Source organism: Trachemys scripta, chromosome 6, assembly GCF_013100865.1.
Source record: "Trachemys scripta elegans isolate TJP31775 chromosome 6, CAS_Tse_1.0, whole genome shotgun sequence".
In the NCBI taxonomy this organism is placed as follows: Eukaryota; Metazoa; Chordata; order Testudines; family Emydidae; genus Trachemys; species Trachemys scripta.
This window is the reverse complement of record NC_048303.1, coordinates 21141527-21158271: the sequence shown is the minus strand read 5'-3', so window position 1 is coordinate 21158271 and position 16745 is coordinate 21141527. Positions and strand designations below refer to the sequence as shown.

Sequence of the window (16745 nt, the reverse complement as noted above, 5' to 3'; positions counted from 1 at the left end):
CTCTGGAAAACCCTGGCATAATGCAGTTTGCTGGCGTACAGGGCCGGCTTTAGGACCTGCGGGGCCCAATTCGAATACCCGGCGGCGGTCCGAGTCTTCGTTGGCACTTCGGCGACGGGGGGTCCTTCACTCAGCTCCTGGTCTTCCGCGGCACTGAAGGACCCCCCGCCGCCGAAATGCTGCCGAAGACCCGGAGCGAACCCCCCGCCACCGAAATGCCGCCGAAGACCCGGAGCGAACCCCCCGCCGCCGAAGTGCCGCCGAAGACTTGGAGCGGACCGCCGCCAGGTGAGTAAAAAAAAATTTTAAATTAAAAAGGCGCCTAAGGCGCAGGGCCCTCTTGGGCGCGGGCACGGGGCCCGGTTCGGGGGAATCGGGGGAATTGGCCTAAAGCCGGCCCTGCTGGTGTATACCCATGAGCCAACCTCAGTGGTCAACCAAGGCCTGCATAATGATGGAGTAGAACCCTTTGCGGTTTATGCACTCATGTGCTCCTGGCAGAAGACAAAATATGGGTATATGAGTCCCATGAAAAGCCCCAGCACAATTTGGGAAGCCCATTCTCTTAAATCTGGTAGTTATTTCAGGAACTGTATTTATACACACACCATCTTTGGGTAAACCATAGTCCTGATTGCCTCAGAAACCTCCACCACCACAACTCCCAGAGTTGACTTTCCAACACCAAACTGGTTAGCCATGGACTTGTAGCACAATGGGATAGCCAGTTTCCAGATGGCTCTAGCAACCTGCCTCCAGATTGGCATAGCCTCCCCAGGAGCGCTGCCAGCTTTTCCGCTGCCCCGAAATGCTGCCTCCCCCCCCCAGAGGCGGCGGAAGGTCCCACCCGGAAATACCGCTGCAGTCGCCACCCCCAAAGCACAGTGCTCTAGGCGACCGCCTAGGTCGCCTAATGGGTTGCGCCGGCCCTGAGCTTCCCTCATGTGTGCGTCCTGATACTGGAGGGCTGGGGCAAGTGGCTCATAAAGCTCCAGGAATGTCTGCTTCTTCCTGCAAAAGTTCTGGACCCACTGCTGGTCATCCTAGGCCCACATGACAATGTGATCCCACCAGTCTGTGCTTGTGGCCCTGCTCCAGAAGCAACAGTCTACATATGGGGAATCTGCCGCTATGGCAACAGGCATGAGCAGCATCATCCGGGTCGCAGCTGCCATGTCTCTACCCCAGTCTGAGAGGTGCCTATGACTGACAATATCCTGAACAAACCTTATGGAAGTAAGATAAACTTTATTGAATTCAATTAGATCTGATTGAATTAGGGTTAACACTTTTGGGGTGCCTTGTATTAATAAAGAAACTGTGCATGTGTTATTGTGGAATTGAAATTGAGTATCTAACTGCCATAGGATCTGTTGAAAATCCAAGCCTAAAATAAGAGAGGGGCTGCAGAGGTTTCGTTTTAGTTTTGTAAAAATTTCATTTGCTGGATTTAGTTTTGCAAAACCAAATCCAATGTGTGGTTTGAATATAGGTTATATTTTATTTATACCACCAAAGTTGTGTGTTTTGTTTTGTTTTGTTTTGGAGGAGGTTGGCAAAAAAATTTCAACATTAGCCTATCTAATAAATCTACTAAACCCTCTTGTTTGTCCACGGCTGCTCTTCTCACGCTGGAGATATTGTGACACACCACTCCAAATTGTGATTTAAGGATAAAATTCTGATATCAGACCTGCAAGTTGGTCCTCAACTCTGATATTCTGCTTATCCTAAAGGGAGAGAGCAGCTCCATTTACAGAAAGCAGACCATCAGATAGAGGAAGTTCCATGAAAGCTCAAGAACAACATTTTATCCGAAGTATTTTTGGCCCCTTATATTCCCAGCCATGTATCAAGCCTTTGGTGCATTTCAAGATGCCCCAACCACAACCATGGTCACTTTTAAAAACAGGTTTGGAAAGAAAGTTTTAAAAATATCCTCAGTCCATGTTTCTGTATGATGCTTGTTTATTGCCATTTTTGTAGCTAAATGTTTAGTATGTGCTGTATGGATTTTCAATATCCCCAAGCAGCCTCACGAAAGTGAGAGGTTGCATCTCATAAATTTGTCCCAGTGAGCAAAACTTGTACATTAATATTTCAGATTAAGCCTGCAGAAACATGATTTGCTTTCTGACATTATGACATGAATCATTGTCCCTACTCTGAATCTGAGTAATATTATGTTGCTTTCATTATGAATGTTAGGAGTGAATTTATTAATAAAATTCTGCCTCATACTCCAGATTAATAACAGCCCCTTCCCTGTCCGGGTCATTATAAAAGATTAGATAAATATGTTACTGCAGTAGTTATCTTCATCTTTGGGTCATCAGACTTGATATATGTGCTAAACTATACTTGATAATGTCATAAATTATTTCAGATAAATGTTTCTTGCTACCTGTTCAGTGATCGTGCATTTCTCAAATAAATGTGTTCTCTGCTTCCTTTGCAGCTTGTTCATATTTTTGTTGACCACCCAAAATTGCTTTCTCTCTACTCTTTTCTTGTGTGCTGTTTTATTTTAGTGTTCGAAAACATGTGGTGGTGGCCTGCAAGAAAGACACGTCTACTGCCCAGAAGAGGACTATTGTGACTGGACGAAAAAGCCTAACTCCACGGCACACTGCAATGGGCAGCCTTGTACTCGGTGGATAAATGGGACGTGGAGTTCGGTAGGATTCAATCCTTGTTCTTTTGGCTTTTGAGAAACGCATAGTAAAATATACTATGTGGCATCCACCACAACTAAAAAAATCATCCGCTTCAGATACAGAACCTGATCTGGCTAATTAACTCCAATTTTCCAATGTTATCTGGTTAAAATGAATTAATAAGAATCTATTGATAAATTAAACCCTAAATCTGCTACCCTTGTTCACGTTAAAATCAGTGGGTACTGCTCAAGGAGTAAGGAACTGGTCTATGAGAACAAGGATAGCAGAATCGGACCCTTTAATAATTATGCACAGTGTTTGTGAGGTACAGTATACATGGCAAGCCAGTTCTTAGTGCACAGTTAGTGAAAAGACTAGAGCAAGGGTCTTCTCAAAAGGTATTGCCCAGTATCTCACCTGAAAGGCCAGCTCATCTGCGTCCACCAGGCAGATACATTTATATTTTTAATTCCCATGTTGTGGAGCGAATTTTCCACAGTTGTGATACTGTAATTGTTTCTGTTTGAAGATTTATCATTTTCTGCCTATTCTCATCCACATGATATTTGCTTTAAAAGCTCTGTAGGCAAAAACGGCAGGTTAACTGTATAGGGAATTCCACTCCATGGGTGGTAGAAGCAGCAAATCTAGACACGGATTCAGGTCGTCTCAAGAGAAGAGCAAAGCAGTAAAGGGAAAAAAGAGCTCGGCTTCTTTGTGTAAAGCACATTCTCTGTTACAGACCTGGCTGAGTCCCCTTGGTGGCCAGTCACCAGTCTGTTGTAATTGGACCCAGGCTTCGGATCGCATGTGTTTCCAAGCCATCTGAGCCTAGGCAGCCTCTGGTCACTCTTTCTAGCTCTGGGCCCATTGGTATACTCATAGGTGCAGATAACATGTCTAACCCCTTTCCTTGGGATGTGGGTCAGTGGCTCAGACCTCCCAAGTCTCCCCAGTCGCATATGCATACTCCCTCAGAGCACCGTATCCATGGATGCTCTAGTTTATAATGTAACTCCTTGGGGACCATATGGCAGATAAAATAAGGAGCACAGGCCTTTGCACAGGAGTTTCTAATACCACTGTAACTTTTACTCTCAAAGCATACACAACTTACAGATCTTTAGGAAACACAATTAAAAGCTTTATATGCTCTCTCCCCTAAGGTTATGCTCACCCCTTCTTGTGAGTATGTCAGTCCTTCAGTCTTCACTGCAGAGGATGTGAGGGAGATCCCCACACCTAAGCCACTCTTTGTAGGTGACAAATCTAAGGAGCAGACCCAGACTGAGGTGTCAGAGGAGGTTTTGGAACAAATTGATAAATTAAATAGTAATTTCACCAGGACCAGATGACATTCACCCAAGAGTTCTGAAGGAACTCAAATATGAAATTGCAGAATTACTAACTCTGGTATGTAATCTATTTCTTAAATCCTCCTCTCTACCAGATGACTAGAGGGTAGCTAATATAGCAGTTATTTTTTTAAAAGGCTCCAGAGGCAATCATGGCAATTATAGGCCAGTAAGCCTGACTTTGGAACCAGGCAAATTGGTTGAAACTATAATAAAGAATCAAATATTAGGTATGTATCTATGTACTTTATATATGGAGATATACCTATCACATAGAACTGGAAGGGATCTTGAAAGGTCATCGAGTCCAGTCCTGTGCAGTCCTGGAGATTATGTGTGCAGTCCTGGAGAAGGGGCATATACACAAAAATCCTTTCCCTCCTATTTTCTTATATCCTAATACTACTTTACACATATTTTTCATAGTAGAAGGTATGTTGCATAAACATCCCACCAACGGTTTTACATTTTTTTTTAAAACCAGAATGTTAAATATAAATTACAATAGTATATGGCAAGCCATGAGAGGCAATGTGCAATACAATTCTCCAGCTGATGTTTCATTGATGCTAAGAGAAAAAAAGCAAATGATACATGAATTTTTCAGCAGAAGGCCATAAAATGGAACTTGAATATTCTGTGAGTCTTATTTATTGGTAGGTTTTTCCATTAACATTGTTCCAGGCATCTAATTCATGTAACAGGAAGTAATTGGTTTATTAAAATCAACTCATGGTATATTCTGTTTTTGTTCCACTTTAAATTTTTTGCTACATGACCAGGAAATAAATCTTCCAAAGCTGAGACACAGCATTCTTAATATGGGAGAAGCAGTCAACCAAATAGATGTTTTGTTTTCAAAATATATAGTAATTCAGATTTTTATGGCAGGACTTACAAAGTAATACTGCTGCGGCTTTGATTTTTTTAATTGTTCATTGCAAGTTCAGTCAAGCAAAAATTTTCCTTAAATTTTTCAATCTAGTTTTACATAATACTGGCTCAAAACAAATTCTAGTACGTAAATGGGAATTTGACCAAAAAATCAGGTGTAGCAAAATAAAAAGGCTTCATCTAAATAAACCCCTAAAATAACATTCGGTGAGACACTGGAATAAAGATTAGCTGTAGGATAGTACTTCTGGAGTGAAATCTAACAATAAAGAATGGGGGACCCCTTAAGAACTTCTACCATTTAGAAAAATTCTAGCAATTCAAGTGACGTTTCCTAACTTTAATATAGGGACTTCTTCTGGAGCGCCTTCAAGATGTTATAAATTTTAAATGATTATCAGAATACTAGTTAATTTTTGTATACAAACAGAAATCTTCATAGATTAATAAAAACTTAAAGACAGAGAATGCCAAGTAGGTTGTCTTTTCAGTGAGGGGGTGTCCTCTGCGGCATATAGACTTTGTTCACATAGTGCATGATTTCACTGTCAAGAAATTCATCCCTTGCCGCAGAATTGGGATTCAGAACCTCAGCTTTCATTTTCTATATTTCTAGCCCCCATGACTGAACATAACTGAGGCCTGGTCTACAGTTATAGCATCCTAACCCCCAGTGTAGACAGCACCAAATCAGTGAGAGAATTAGCTACCACCTCTTGGAGAAGTAGATTACCTGTGCCAGGAGCAGAACCTCTCCCATGTCACCACTCCAGTGTTTGAAGTGTAGACAAACCCTGAATTTAATAAACCAGTGTTATCTTCCTGAGTTTGCACATCACCTGAAACAATAGCTGAGAAGTATGAACTGCCCTATTCATCTAAATGGGTTTAATGCTAAAATGTAAAGATGACATCTGAGTTATACTGAAAATGTGGGGAACAGGATAAAATAAACTGAATTTAATATCAAAATAACACTGGGCTACTGTACTGACTGTATTATTCAATTTCATTTTATTTAATCCAATAAAAATCTCAATTTTAAGAATTTTGGAAGTTGCCACTGAATATCTAGGGCCTCGTTTATATATTTCATACTGGTTACAACAAAATCCTTTATGGACAGAGAGAGAGAGACTAGGAAGAGAATACTTTGCAGAAATGAATAGAGGTACACATCCCACTTTTAATAATTGTACAGCCTTGGCAGACATTCTATAGCTCTGTACATTTTAGGGAAAAGACATAGGGTGATAATTTTCAAGATTTATGATTTATCCTGCTAGCTACTGTATATTCAAAGAGAAGGGGAGGAAAACACCTCTAAAATTGACCAGAATACATACAAAACCCCTTGATGGATGAATATTTGTAGATTATTTTATACCCCAGTTACTTGGAGAATTGTATCTTGGAGACATTTTTCAATATTGGCATCTGGATAAGGAGAAACAGTTGGGCTGCAGTTGTCCTGGAGCAAAGAAAGATACTGGCAGCCTAAATATCTTCAAAGATGCCACTCATTCAGCTTTTCCAAAATCTTAAGGCCCGTCCTTTCCATAGTGGTGTGATCGCAGTAGATTTAGTTATGTTTAGTACAGCTGGTTGGAGAATGGTTATTTTTCTCCCTCTGAAAATGTCGACATTTCATTAAAAAATGAAACTGAAAACTTTTAGCTAAAACCCAAAGATATTGATTCAGAAATGCCACTGCCATGCCTCATGGGAGTGGTAGTTCAGACCCTCATGGATTCTCCTTTAGGACCCAGCTTCCCCAGCAAGATTACATCTCCCATGATGCACCAACATCCACCTTGTTGTTGAGCCCCTGTGGAAGTTCTTGTCCATAGTGCAATGTGGGAGATGTAGGGCAGGTCTACACTTATAACACTGTAGCACTTAAGTGAAGATGCACCTATGCCGACGGAAGAGCTTCTCCTGTCAGCGTAGTTAATCCACCTCTCTGAGAGGCAGGAGCTATGTTGACGAGAGAAGCTCTCCTGTTGACATAGTGCTGTCTAGACGAGGTGGAGAGTTAGGTCGGTATAACTATGTCACTCAGAGTTGTGGATTTTTAACACCCCTGAGTGAAGTAGTTATACTGATATAGGTCTGTAATGTAGACGTGGCCATAGTCTGGCTGGAAACTTGGCCTATAGAGAAGAATGGGGGCTTGAGGCATCTGCACTACAACTCCCCTGAGGCACTGTGGTGATCTTTCTGAATCAAAATCTCTTCAGTTTTAGGGTGTTCCGTTTTCAACCAAAAGTCAAAATTTCCCACAGAAAGCAGATCCATTTCACCAAAAAAATTTCATTTTGTCAAAACCCCAATTTTCCATCAAAAACAGTTTAGAGAGAAATTTTTCAACCAACACCCATTTTTAGGGAAGAACCACCTAGAAAATTATTTCACTGGCCCACTCCAAAAAGCTACAGTCTCTCCTGAACAGAATGCCTAACATGCTCAAGGATTTACATGCTTTGTCTGATGATGCAGCTAGTGCTGTGTAGTTTCTCCTTAAGCTCACTAGCTGCATTAGGCTGCAGCTATCCTAGGAGCTAGGGACGTGGTTCCCCTGCTCGTGTATATGTACGCACGCTAGCGCTCATCAAGCTAGTGTCAGTATAAATAGCAATGTAGCCACAGTAGCACAGGTAGCAGCAGCGGAGGCACGGCTGAGCCGTGCCAAGTACATACCCACCAGGGGGTTGTACTCAGCATGGCTCTGCTGTGCCTTAACTGTGGCTACACTATTTATGCTCATACGAGCTCGATGAGAGCTAGCGTGAGTATATATGGACATGAGCAGGGGAATCACAACTCTAGCTCCTAGGATAGATGTAGCCTTAGATGCCTTTGTTTTTGGAGCTGAAATTTGCCTCATATATTTGGTTTAGCTTATATCATGTATTAGTGTTCTACAGATGGTTACAACCTTCTAGAGATCATGTTCTGTTTTTTACTGGCTGTAAGATCAAGTACAGTCTATTATTCTTGAGGGGCTAAACATTTTCTTTGTAAATTAACACTGTGCTGTACAGTGCCATAAAAGGGATCATTAATAATAAATAGAGAACAAGGTAACAGCGAGGTATCAGATGCTTATTTTGATTTGAAACCCATATCATTCTACCATAGGTAAACAGAGTGAGACTAAACAGCAAGGTGACTGTAATAGCAGGCCCAATGGTGTCATGGATTTGTCAGACAACAGTATAGCATTACCATCTAGTTATACAGGGCATGCAGTTCACAAATCTATTAGTGGAAAATCTCATGGGGGGAAAAACAGGTGGAAAAGATCTGAATATGTCTGGAGAGTATATAAATAAACCTTTCCTTTGCCTTGTTTTCCTTTCGTCTGAAGTTCATACCATTATTGCTCTTATAATAATGCGAGTAGAAAATATTGGCAAATCTTTGGGAATCCTGGAAAGGTACGTAGTACTTTAGATCTTGGTCATGCATCCCTTGCTTAGCAACTTAAACATCAGAGCTGCTTTGCGCTGATTGACAAACATACTAAAAGCATACTAAACAATCCCCATTCAGAAGGCTTCTGGATAAATTAATTGTATCTCTTTCAGTGCACTGCTTCCTGTGGAGGGGGCCTTCAGCAAAGAACAGTAAAGTGCATCAACACAGAAGATAACGAAGCTGAAGATCAAACTATGTGTGAGCACGAGCTCAAGCCTCCAGGATCTCAGAAATGCAATATGCAAGAGTGCAGGAAAAGTGCAGGTAAGTTAATACACTTGGGTGAGATTTTTCAAAAGAGCTCAGCACCCAACATGCATCCAATGTGCTGAGCTCTCCTGAAAATCTGTCCCCATTTGCACGTGCTAAGCTCTCTTGAAAACTATGCCTTAATGGTGAGGGAGGCAAAGCTGATGTACTTCCTCTTGGAAAGATCCACAAGGGCAGCATCAATTCTGGACAGACCTTCATAGAAGTGCCAGGTACTTGTTCAGTCTCACGTGACTAGTGCCCCGAGCTCCTTGGCTGCTTTAAATAAGTCCCTCCTGCCAGCCACACCAGTGACAAATCCATACAGGAGCCACAAGGAGTCCTGCTCCAGGAACCGCACTGATTCCCCTCTGCAGTACAAGGATGGAAAGTGTCTCCTAAGACTCTCTCCTCCCACAGTCTTGAAGTAGAGTCCTGTGCTGACGCTACAGTACCAAAATCCAAGGAAGTCTTCATTTTCAGCACTGAGCATGCCAGGATTAAGCACCTCAACATCATCCATGCTGACACTGGGAACTGCAGCACCATATGCGCCTGCACCAAAATACCTGGCACCGACCTCCTTGGCACTACTGGAGTTCTTGGTTCTGCTAGCACACACACTCCCTTTGCCAGCACTGCTACCATCCACAGCACCAACAGAATTTTCTGTCAGAGACTGGTACTGGACTTGCCTCCCCTTCAGAAGCTAAGGGAGATCACCAAGTACCCAACTCAGTACTGATAATGAGACAGTCACTCGTCAAGTAGGTCTCCACTCATCTTGCAGAGAGAGAGAGCAAGGGGGAAGGAGAAGAGAATGGGGGTGAGTTAGATGTGTGTGACGGCACAGCATCCACTCACAATGGAAGCAGCAGCTAGGATTATAGGGTAAAACCTGCCCAAATATTACATCATATCTTTCGTAATAGTAACAGAGAGGGCTGTGCCAATATTAACCAGTTCAGATACTGGGTCTTCCCCGGATTCGTCTCCACCTGCTGTGCTCTTACTGGCCCAGATCAAAGAAGAGATTCTATGATTCAGGGCCAGTGCTCTCCAAAGCTACCCCTCTCTGGGCTGGCTGTTTGGTGCCTCTACTCCACAAACTCTGTGCTCGGGGCATTGCTCAGAACATAGTCCAGTTCACCATAAAACAGACAGGTGGTTGGGGCAGCACCAGATTTGGAATTCTTATCCTTGGTCTTTTGGTACGTCACCTTGAGCTCCTTTATCTACTCCCTGCGCTGCTGCCCAGTTTGCTTGATCCCATGACTGGCCAGCAGCTGCTTACATATACCATGGTACAGGTTGAGGTTCCTCTTTGAGGAGCTATCATGGGGTTTGCTTGCATCAGCCCAAAGCTGGGTATGATCCTCCAGTCAGGTGGCTGCACGCTGATACATGGCCCTCTTACTGAACATTGTTCTGCTGTATCAAACACCGGATATGAGTAGGCTGAAGAAGCCGCAAGTAATGTGGGACTGAGAATGCTGAGCAGAGCACAGGTAGATGGCAAGATAATACACAGGAATGGGTCAGTGTGTTCTTTACAGAAAGTGAGGGGGCAGAATGGGGCCTGAACTGCTGCACTCAAGTATCTGCTCCCTCTTGCCGTATTCGAAAGCTACCACCAGCTCCTCCTAGTCCACAAGGCCTCTTAGAAAAGTAAGTTCCTACAGCTTCCAGAGGAATCCCCTCCCCTAGCTAGCCAGCAATCCCTGGTAGTGCGGTGGGACAGGGAGGCAGTGCATATCTGTAAATGTGGTACCTTTGAGAATGGTGTGACACACCGTGGTTTGGGCCTTGTTCATCAAAGGTCCTCGGTGCATGTGCTGCCTTGGAGCTCAGATAATCTGCTTCTCTCCTATTCTGTCCATGCACTCGCACAGATCTAGACACGGATATAGGTTAGTCTCATCTAGACGCCCAGACCATAACTAACTTTCATCATGTTTTTCACCATAGGCCTGCTGTGCCACAAGGACAAGCTGTCCATTAATTTCTGCCAGAGACTGAAGCGGATTGGCAAATGTTTGGTGCCATCAATACAGACTCAGTGCTGCTTCACCTGTAACAGGCCCCAAATTCCTAACAAAACAAGATCTGGAAATCAACAGCGCTTCAAAGAACAAAATTACACCAAACCCAGAAGAAAATTGTCTCCAATCAAAAAAAGCAACAGCCAACCTCCTGCTGGGCACTAGGTGTTTTTCAATCTGATTAATTTAATCAGGGGGTCCATTTACAGAGTTTTTTCTCTTTTATATTGAGCCATTCTATATAGATGGAAATCTAAAGAACTGATCAATATTGGGAAAATACAACCTTTAGGGCAACCAGTCCCAATATGCTTCTCCAGCCTTCTCTTTAAGACAGCTATAAATTTGTCGTTGTGATTTGCAATGTACACCTGTTCCTGGTACTTCTTATGCATGCCTGGAATACAGGTTAAGAACATGCATACAGGATTAATTTGGTCTTTACATGAATTTTGTGCTGTTTGTTTTTCCCCATTTACAGTGGAAGAACAAACTGTGGTTCCCCCAAAACGGTATTAAAATAACAACTGGCACTTGTACATCGCACCATTTCGTCCCAGATTCCAAAGGGCAAAGTTATTCTATCCTGTCTATTGTAATTACTGGGGCTTCTCTGCACACAACCTCCTAGGATGCTAGTACCGGGCCGGGTATACTGCAACTTGGAGGCAAGCACTGTAGGTGCTTCAGCCTTATTGGTCCTAGCCGTAGTGGACCCCAATCACTACTCAGACACACGGCCAAGGAAAAGGGCTGGCAGGAAAAGGAAAGGTTGCAAATACCCTAGGTACAGAAGCGTAACCAGTTATAGTTCAAAGTGAGCAATTGTGGTTCTTGTTTGGGTCCCTGGGGCAGCCCAATGGACAGTTAGGGCTCTTCAGGTCTAGTGCCTGAGGTGCTGTCTCCAGTCCAATCTCTATGCAAGTAAATAGGCACTTAGAGATTTCCAGGCCAGGATGAGTTAGTGTTCCACATTGAGGCCCCTTTGCTCTGGCTCCCTGCCCACCCACTGTTGTTCCCCTATAAGTCCCCATACAGACCTGCATTCAGCTGTATCATCTGGCATTCACAGCCTGTTCTACATATGGTTCCTGGGGGTTTTGCTCTGAAATCAGCTTCTCTGCGGCAACTTGCTTGCCATGCAGCCACCATTTCAAAACAGAGTCCGACCACTTCCAGGTTCAGGAACTTTTCTCTTACCTGGCCAGGAAGGAATGGGGAGAGAACTAATGGGAGTTGTAGTCTCCTCCTTAGCAGATCCATCACACTATAACACAGAGCTCTACTGCATGTTTTGAGCCAGCTCCTTCTGTATATTAGTCACTTCGCACTGCCAGAGTGGTACAAAGTGACTGTAAAGCTGACACTCCAAAGGGACAGCTGAAGATCCCCACCATGGGCCCTTAGGTTTTGTATAAACTTGGGTTTTTTTGTTTTTTTTTTAAATCTGTTTGAGTGTCTCTTAAAACTGCTAGTTATTGCTGTCCCTTTAAAAGGCTATTAACCTGAAATAACGAGTGGCGTTTGTCATAGCTAGCTATGAACTTGCATTCGAAGACTAGTTTAGTCAGCATGTTTTATTAAAAGAAAAAAATGTTAAACACTTGACTGACTCTCTAAAGGAGACCTCCTAAATACACAGTTCTGAGCATCGTTCTGTTGGTGCAAATATCTTGGACCGACCTAAAGAACAAATGTTTAGGATTAAATTACACCATATATTTTATGCTGTCATGATGCAGTATTCAACCTTTTTTAAAACCAAGCTTTCAGCACCTACTGGACCCAATTAAACAGTTTATTTTACAGTGATACTCTAAAGCAAACAATCAAATATCTGCTAAGGAAGCCTAGTCAATAGTGGAGCATTTCCCATGTATGGTATCAGATAGTAGGCATGATCCTACTGCCACTGAAGACAATGGCGTAACTACCCTCAATGGGAGCTGGATTGGATTAAAACGCGCAAGGATTTAAGCTGAGCATTTGAAAGGGGCTGAAAGGAGCGTGGTGCTCAAGTTCCACTGAAATTCGATGGAAGTTGGATGCAGAGGCCACTCAAGACAAACTGCCACCTTAGGCAAAACTTCAGTGTTCTGCCCCCCTCCTCATCGGCCTAGAGTGGCAGATCTGGCTCAGCTGCCCCTCCATCGTGACAGAGGGGCGGCTGGGCCAAATTTGAGTAGCATTGCAACCTGGCACGTGAGGTCGCAACACCACTCAAATTTGGCCCAGCTGCCCATGATGGAGGGGCGCTGGGGCAAGTATGCTGCCTTAGGCAGTGCCTAGTTCACCTATAACTAGAGCAGCCTTTAGTTGGGTGCTTCTCTCAACTCACCACTTTGTGCCAGTTTTGTCCTTGATACCTCCCTATACTTTCCTAGCCCTTATTTAGAATACTACATTCCAAACGTGGATGGGCCATGAAAGTCCACCCTGCCTGGACATAGTGCAGGGGTTCTCAAATTTCATTGCACCGCGACCCCCTTCTGACCACAAAATTACTATACGACCCGTTGCCCCAAGTGGGGTGGGAGGGCCAAAGGGCTTCAGCTCCAGTTGCGGGGCGGGGACCTGTAACCTGAGCCCTGCCACATGGTAGGACTCATGCTTCAGCTTCAGCCCCAGGCGATGGGGCTCCGGCCCCGGGCCACAGCAATCTAACGCCAGCCCTGGCGACCCCATTAAAATGAGGTTGCAACCCACTTTGGGGTCCCGACCCATAGTTTGAGAACCGCTGACTGAATGCAAAGTATTCATGCCCCTTTGCTTTGACAAGTTTTCTATTTCCTAATGCCAAAGCTGACTTCAGCTTTGCAAAGTGTTGGGGGATGCTTGACATGGGTGAATAGAATTGTGGGAAGATAACTGTGTTAACTAACTTCCCAACATAATATACAATCATGTATATTATATTAATACCATGCACATAATATCTATTAATGTGGAATATACTATGCCTAACATATGGATTGGCTAACATTTGAAAATCCTGGCCATACCCTGCAGCTTCCTAATTGTTCTAAGGATGCACTACATAGAGTCTTCTTGGTTTTATACCGTATGAAAAGGAGTAACACAGTCATAAATGTGTTGCAGTGACTAAAGGAGTGATTGTAAAACGTACTAGAAATACATTTAGACCTGACTATACCATACTAATGAAGGCCACGATCCAGCAACTGCAGCCATGCAGGTGAGCATAGCGGTCCGTCCCTCGAGAATACACCCACACTCACATACCATGGCATGGCGGCATTTGCAAGATCTGTGCCTCAATTCTTCACTTGAAGTTCATGGGACTTCTGCAGGTGAAACATCTCAAGATCAGGCCTCTTAATGTGTGTGGGACAACAATTTAATGACAATTACAGCTACTTTATAGCTGCTTTAAATCAGCTGTTAAAGATATGGTGCTAATATAATATGGTGCTAATATTTGGATGGTGACTAAAATGATGTATCATATGTGTGTGTGTGCATGCGTGCATACATACATAATCTATATGCACATACACTCTCTAAAATTATACAGACCTATGGTGTTGCTGGTCAGTGCCAGTTCTATTGCCTTCTAAACATTATGAGATGCTTAAGAATATTTGCTTTTTATTTTTTGAACTCCTGAATGTTTAATAGTCTGGATAAGGAATAAAAACCCGACCATTTTTATACCATTTGGAGATAAAGTTATTAAATAAAATGAAAGGACGGATGCGTTTCTTCTCTGAAGCAGCAACATGACTGCAAAGGATTTGGTCATAGAGCTCCATTGTCACTCTCAAGCAGAGTTTGTATTGAGGGCCAAACATGGACCCACCTAACTCAATGGAGCTTGCAAGTGCTCTTGAGGTGCACAGCACCTCTCAGAACTGGGGCTCGAAAATTAAGGGCTTTACTTGACCATCACAATCTCCTCGGATACATCCATACTGGAGTGGCAGTATAATTTCCAGCACAGGTAGGTGTTTGATCAAGCTAGCACACTAACCATAGAAGTGGAGCAGCAGCGGTGGGAGGCTCTGGCCGGCCTAAGTAAAGTCCTACCATGGTATTTACTCAAACAGCTAAACCGTCCTGCCTCCCATCCCACCATGGCTACACTTCTATTTTTAGCCTGCTAGCTAGATCAAGGCTAGCGCATGTACACCTACGCAAGCTGGAAATTACCTCCATTGTTGACGTATCTCTAGACTCAGGAGGACATGAGCCTTCATGCCCACGTGGCACCGTGTAGATGAACTAGGACTAGCAAGGCACCCGACTGTGACATGGGAGACTGACCAAGTGGGCATGATATACGTAGAAGGGAACTCGCCCAGCTGAGGTTATTTTTCTGTGCTCATTACAGCCAGCATGGAGTAATTTCTCACTTCATTATTTGCATCCAGGCATTGTGATTTATTTAAAATTGAGGAAGGTGAAGAACTGATGGTCCATTATGCAAATGATTTGACTCCTTTGGGGCCAAAGGGGAGTACTGCCACACTTGGTGCTAAGCTTACACCTTTAGAGGGAAGACTGAGAGCAACATGAACCTTTATAATACAGTTATGCTAGTACTCTATTCTATCTAGGTGCTCATACCATGCTCCTCACCTCACTATCTGCCATATGCTGACTGCCTTTGTAATAGAGTCTCTTGATCAGTTTAACAAGTTCCATTTTTTAAAAATTAAACTTTTAAGGAAAGATGGTTTTGTGGCTATAATTCTGATGGTTGCTAGTCTCACAAGTGAACTAAATAACCATTCGCGCTAGACGCATGTTATGCAAGCCCACCATATTATTCTGAGACACTTCAGTACCCTTCATCTTGCTCTGCATGAGCGCTTTTACACAGCACCTGCACAGGCTGTTCTAGCACGTAAAGTGTTTAAGAAACAACCTATATCAATTCATTATTGTAGCTTCATAATAAATGGCATTACCTATGTGTGACGTGGCTGATATTTTTTATGGTTCCAATAAAAGAGTAATCACGAACTGGAACAATTAGAAAAATGTAAAAAAAAATACCAGCCTGGGGTTCTCCTGTAATTGAGAATTTGCTATACCAGAATCCTCTTACCTGATATATTCAGAGTCCCCTATGGCAATATAACAGAGTAGCTCATTAAAAAGCAAAAGTAGGGAAAAGCTCTGAAAAAAACTTTAATTGAAATAAAACACTGTACTGAATACAAAATAAAAAAGTGATATTCACTGTTTCTCATCTTTATTTTCTCTTTCCGTCTCGATTTAGCAATTTTCATATTAATGGACTATATCTTGGAATGTCACTACAAGTTAAATGCTACTCAACTCCTTGGCATTGGCTGAATGCATCCCTGTTAAATGTATTTATTTTAGATTTATACAAAGTACAATAAAAGCACACCCATTCAATACTCTGGGCATCCCTGACCTTTTTTTAAAAAAAGAAGAGTCTACTATATTGCTAACTGTGTGATGATTTAAGCAGCAGTAACCGGCATTTGCGTTATCAAGCTAAATCAGTTCCCTGAGCGGTGTCCCACTAAAACAGCTATCGTAGTTAAGCCTGTCTATTTATATGCCCCTTCCCACTGAGCACCTCACAAACACTGGTGAATGTATCTTCACCATACCCCTGTGAGGTAGGAAAGTATTTTATCCCCATTTCACAAATGGGAAACTGAGGGAGAGGAAGAACAAAGGACCAGCCCATGGACTGTAGCTGAGGTATGAATTGTACACAGATCTCCTAAATCCCATTTCAATGCCTCCAACCAAATACCGCACTCCCCTGTTCAACTTCTTCCTGCCCAGATTAGCTGCTCCTCCATTTCTGCAGAAGCACGCCCACAAACCGGTCCCCCTTTGTTCACCTCCAGTTTTATTCCTTTTCTCGCTCTCGCTCATTTTGGCAGCATTTCAAACTTGACAAGATACAGAGGTTTCAGTGTCATTTCCGTAGTCTCTAGCTCCTACACAGGCTCTTCTCCTCTGAGGGCAAAGACCTCCTGAGTGGAGCAAAGTCATGGGCCATTCTTGCTTCCATTGAAGTTGATTGCGAAACTCTCAATGACCTCAGTGGAAGGAGG

General features: G+C 43.1%; 1 protein-coding gene across 2 annotated transcripts in view; it reads left to right on the top strand.

Moving 5' to 3' along the window:
• Positions 1-16053, top strand: part of LOC117879253 (A disintegrin and metalloproteinase with thrombospondin motifs 12-like) — a 141518-nt gene extending 125465 nt beyond the window's left edge. For both annotated transcript variants that reach the window (XM_034774306.1, XM_034774305.1), the window contains 3 exons: positions 2532-2678; positions 8500-8653; positions 10607-16053. In XM_034774306.1, coding sequence (XP_034630197.1) covers positions 2532-2678; positions 8500-8653; positions 10607-10845 — 540 coding nt within the window. In that variant the 3' untranslated portion in view covers positions 10846-16053. The remainder of the gene's footprint in view (positions 1-2531; positions 2679-8499; positions 8654-10606) is intronic.
• Positions 16054-16745: the final 692 nt, after the last annotated feature.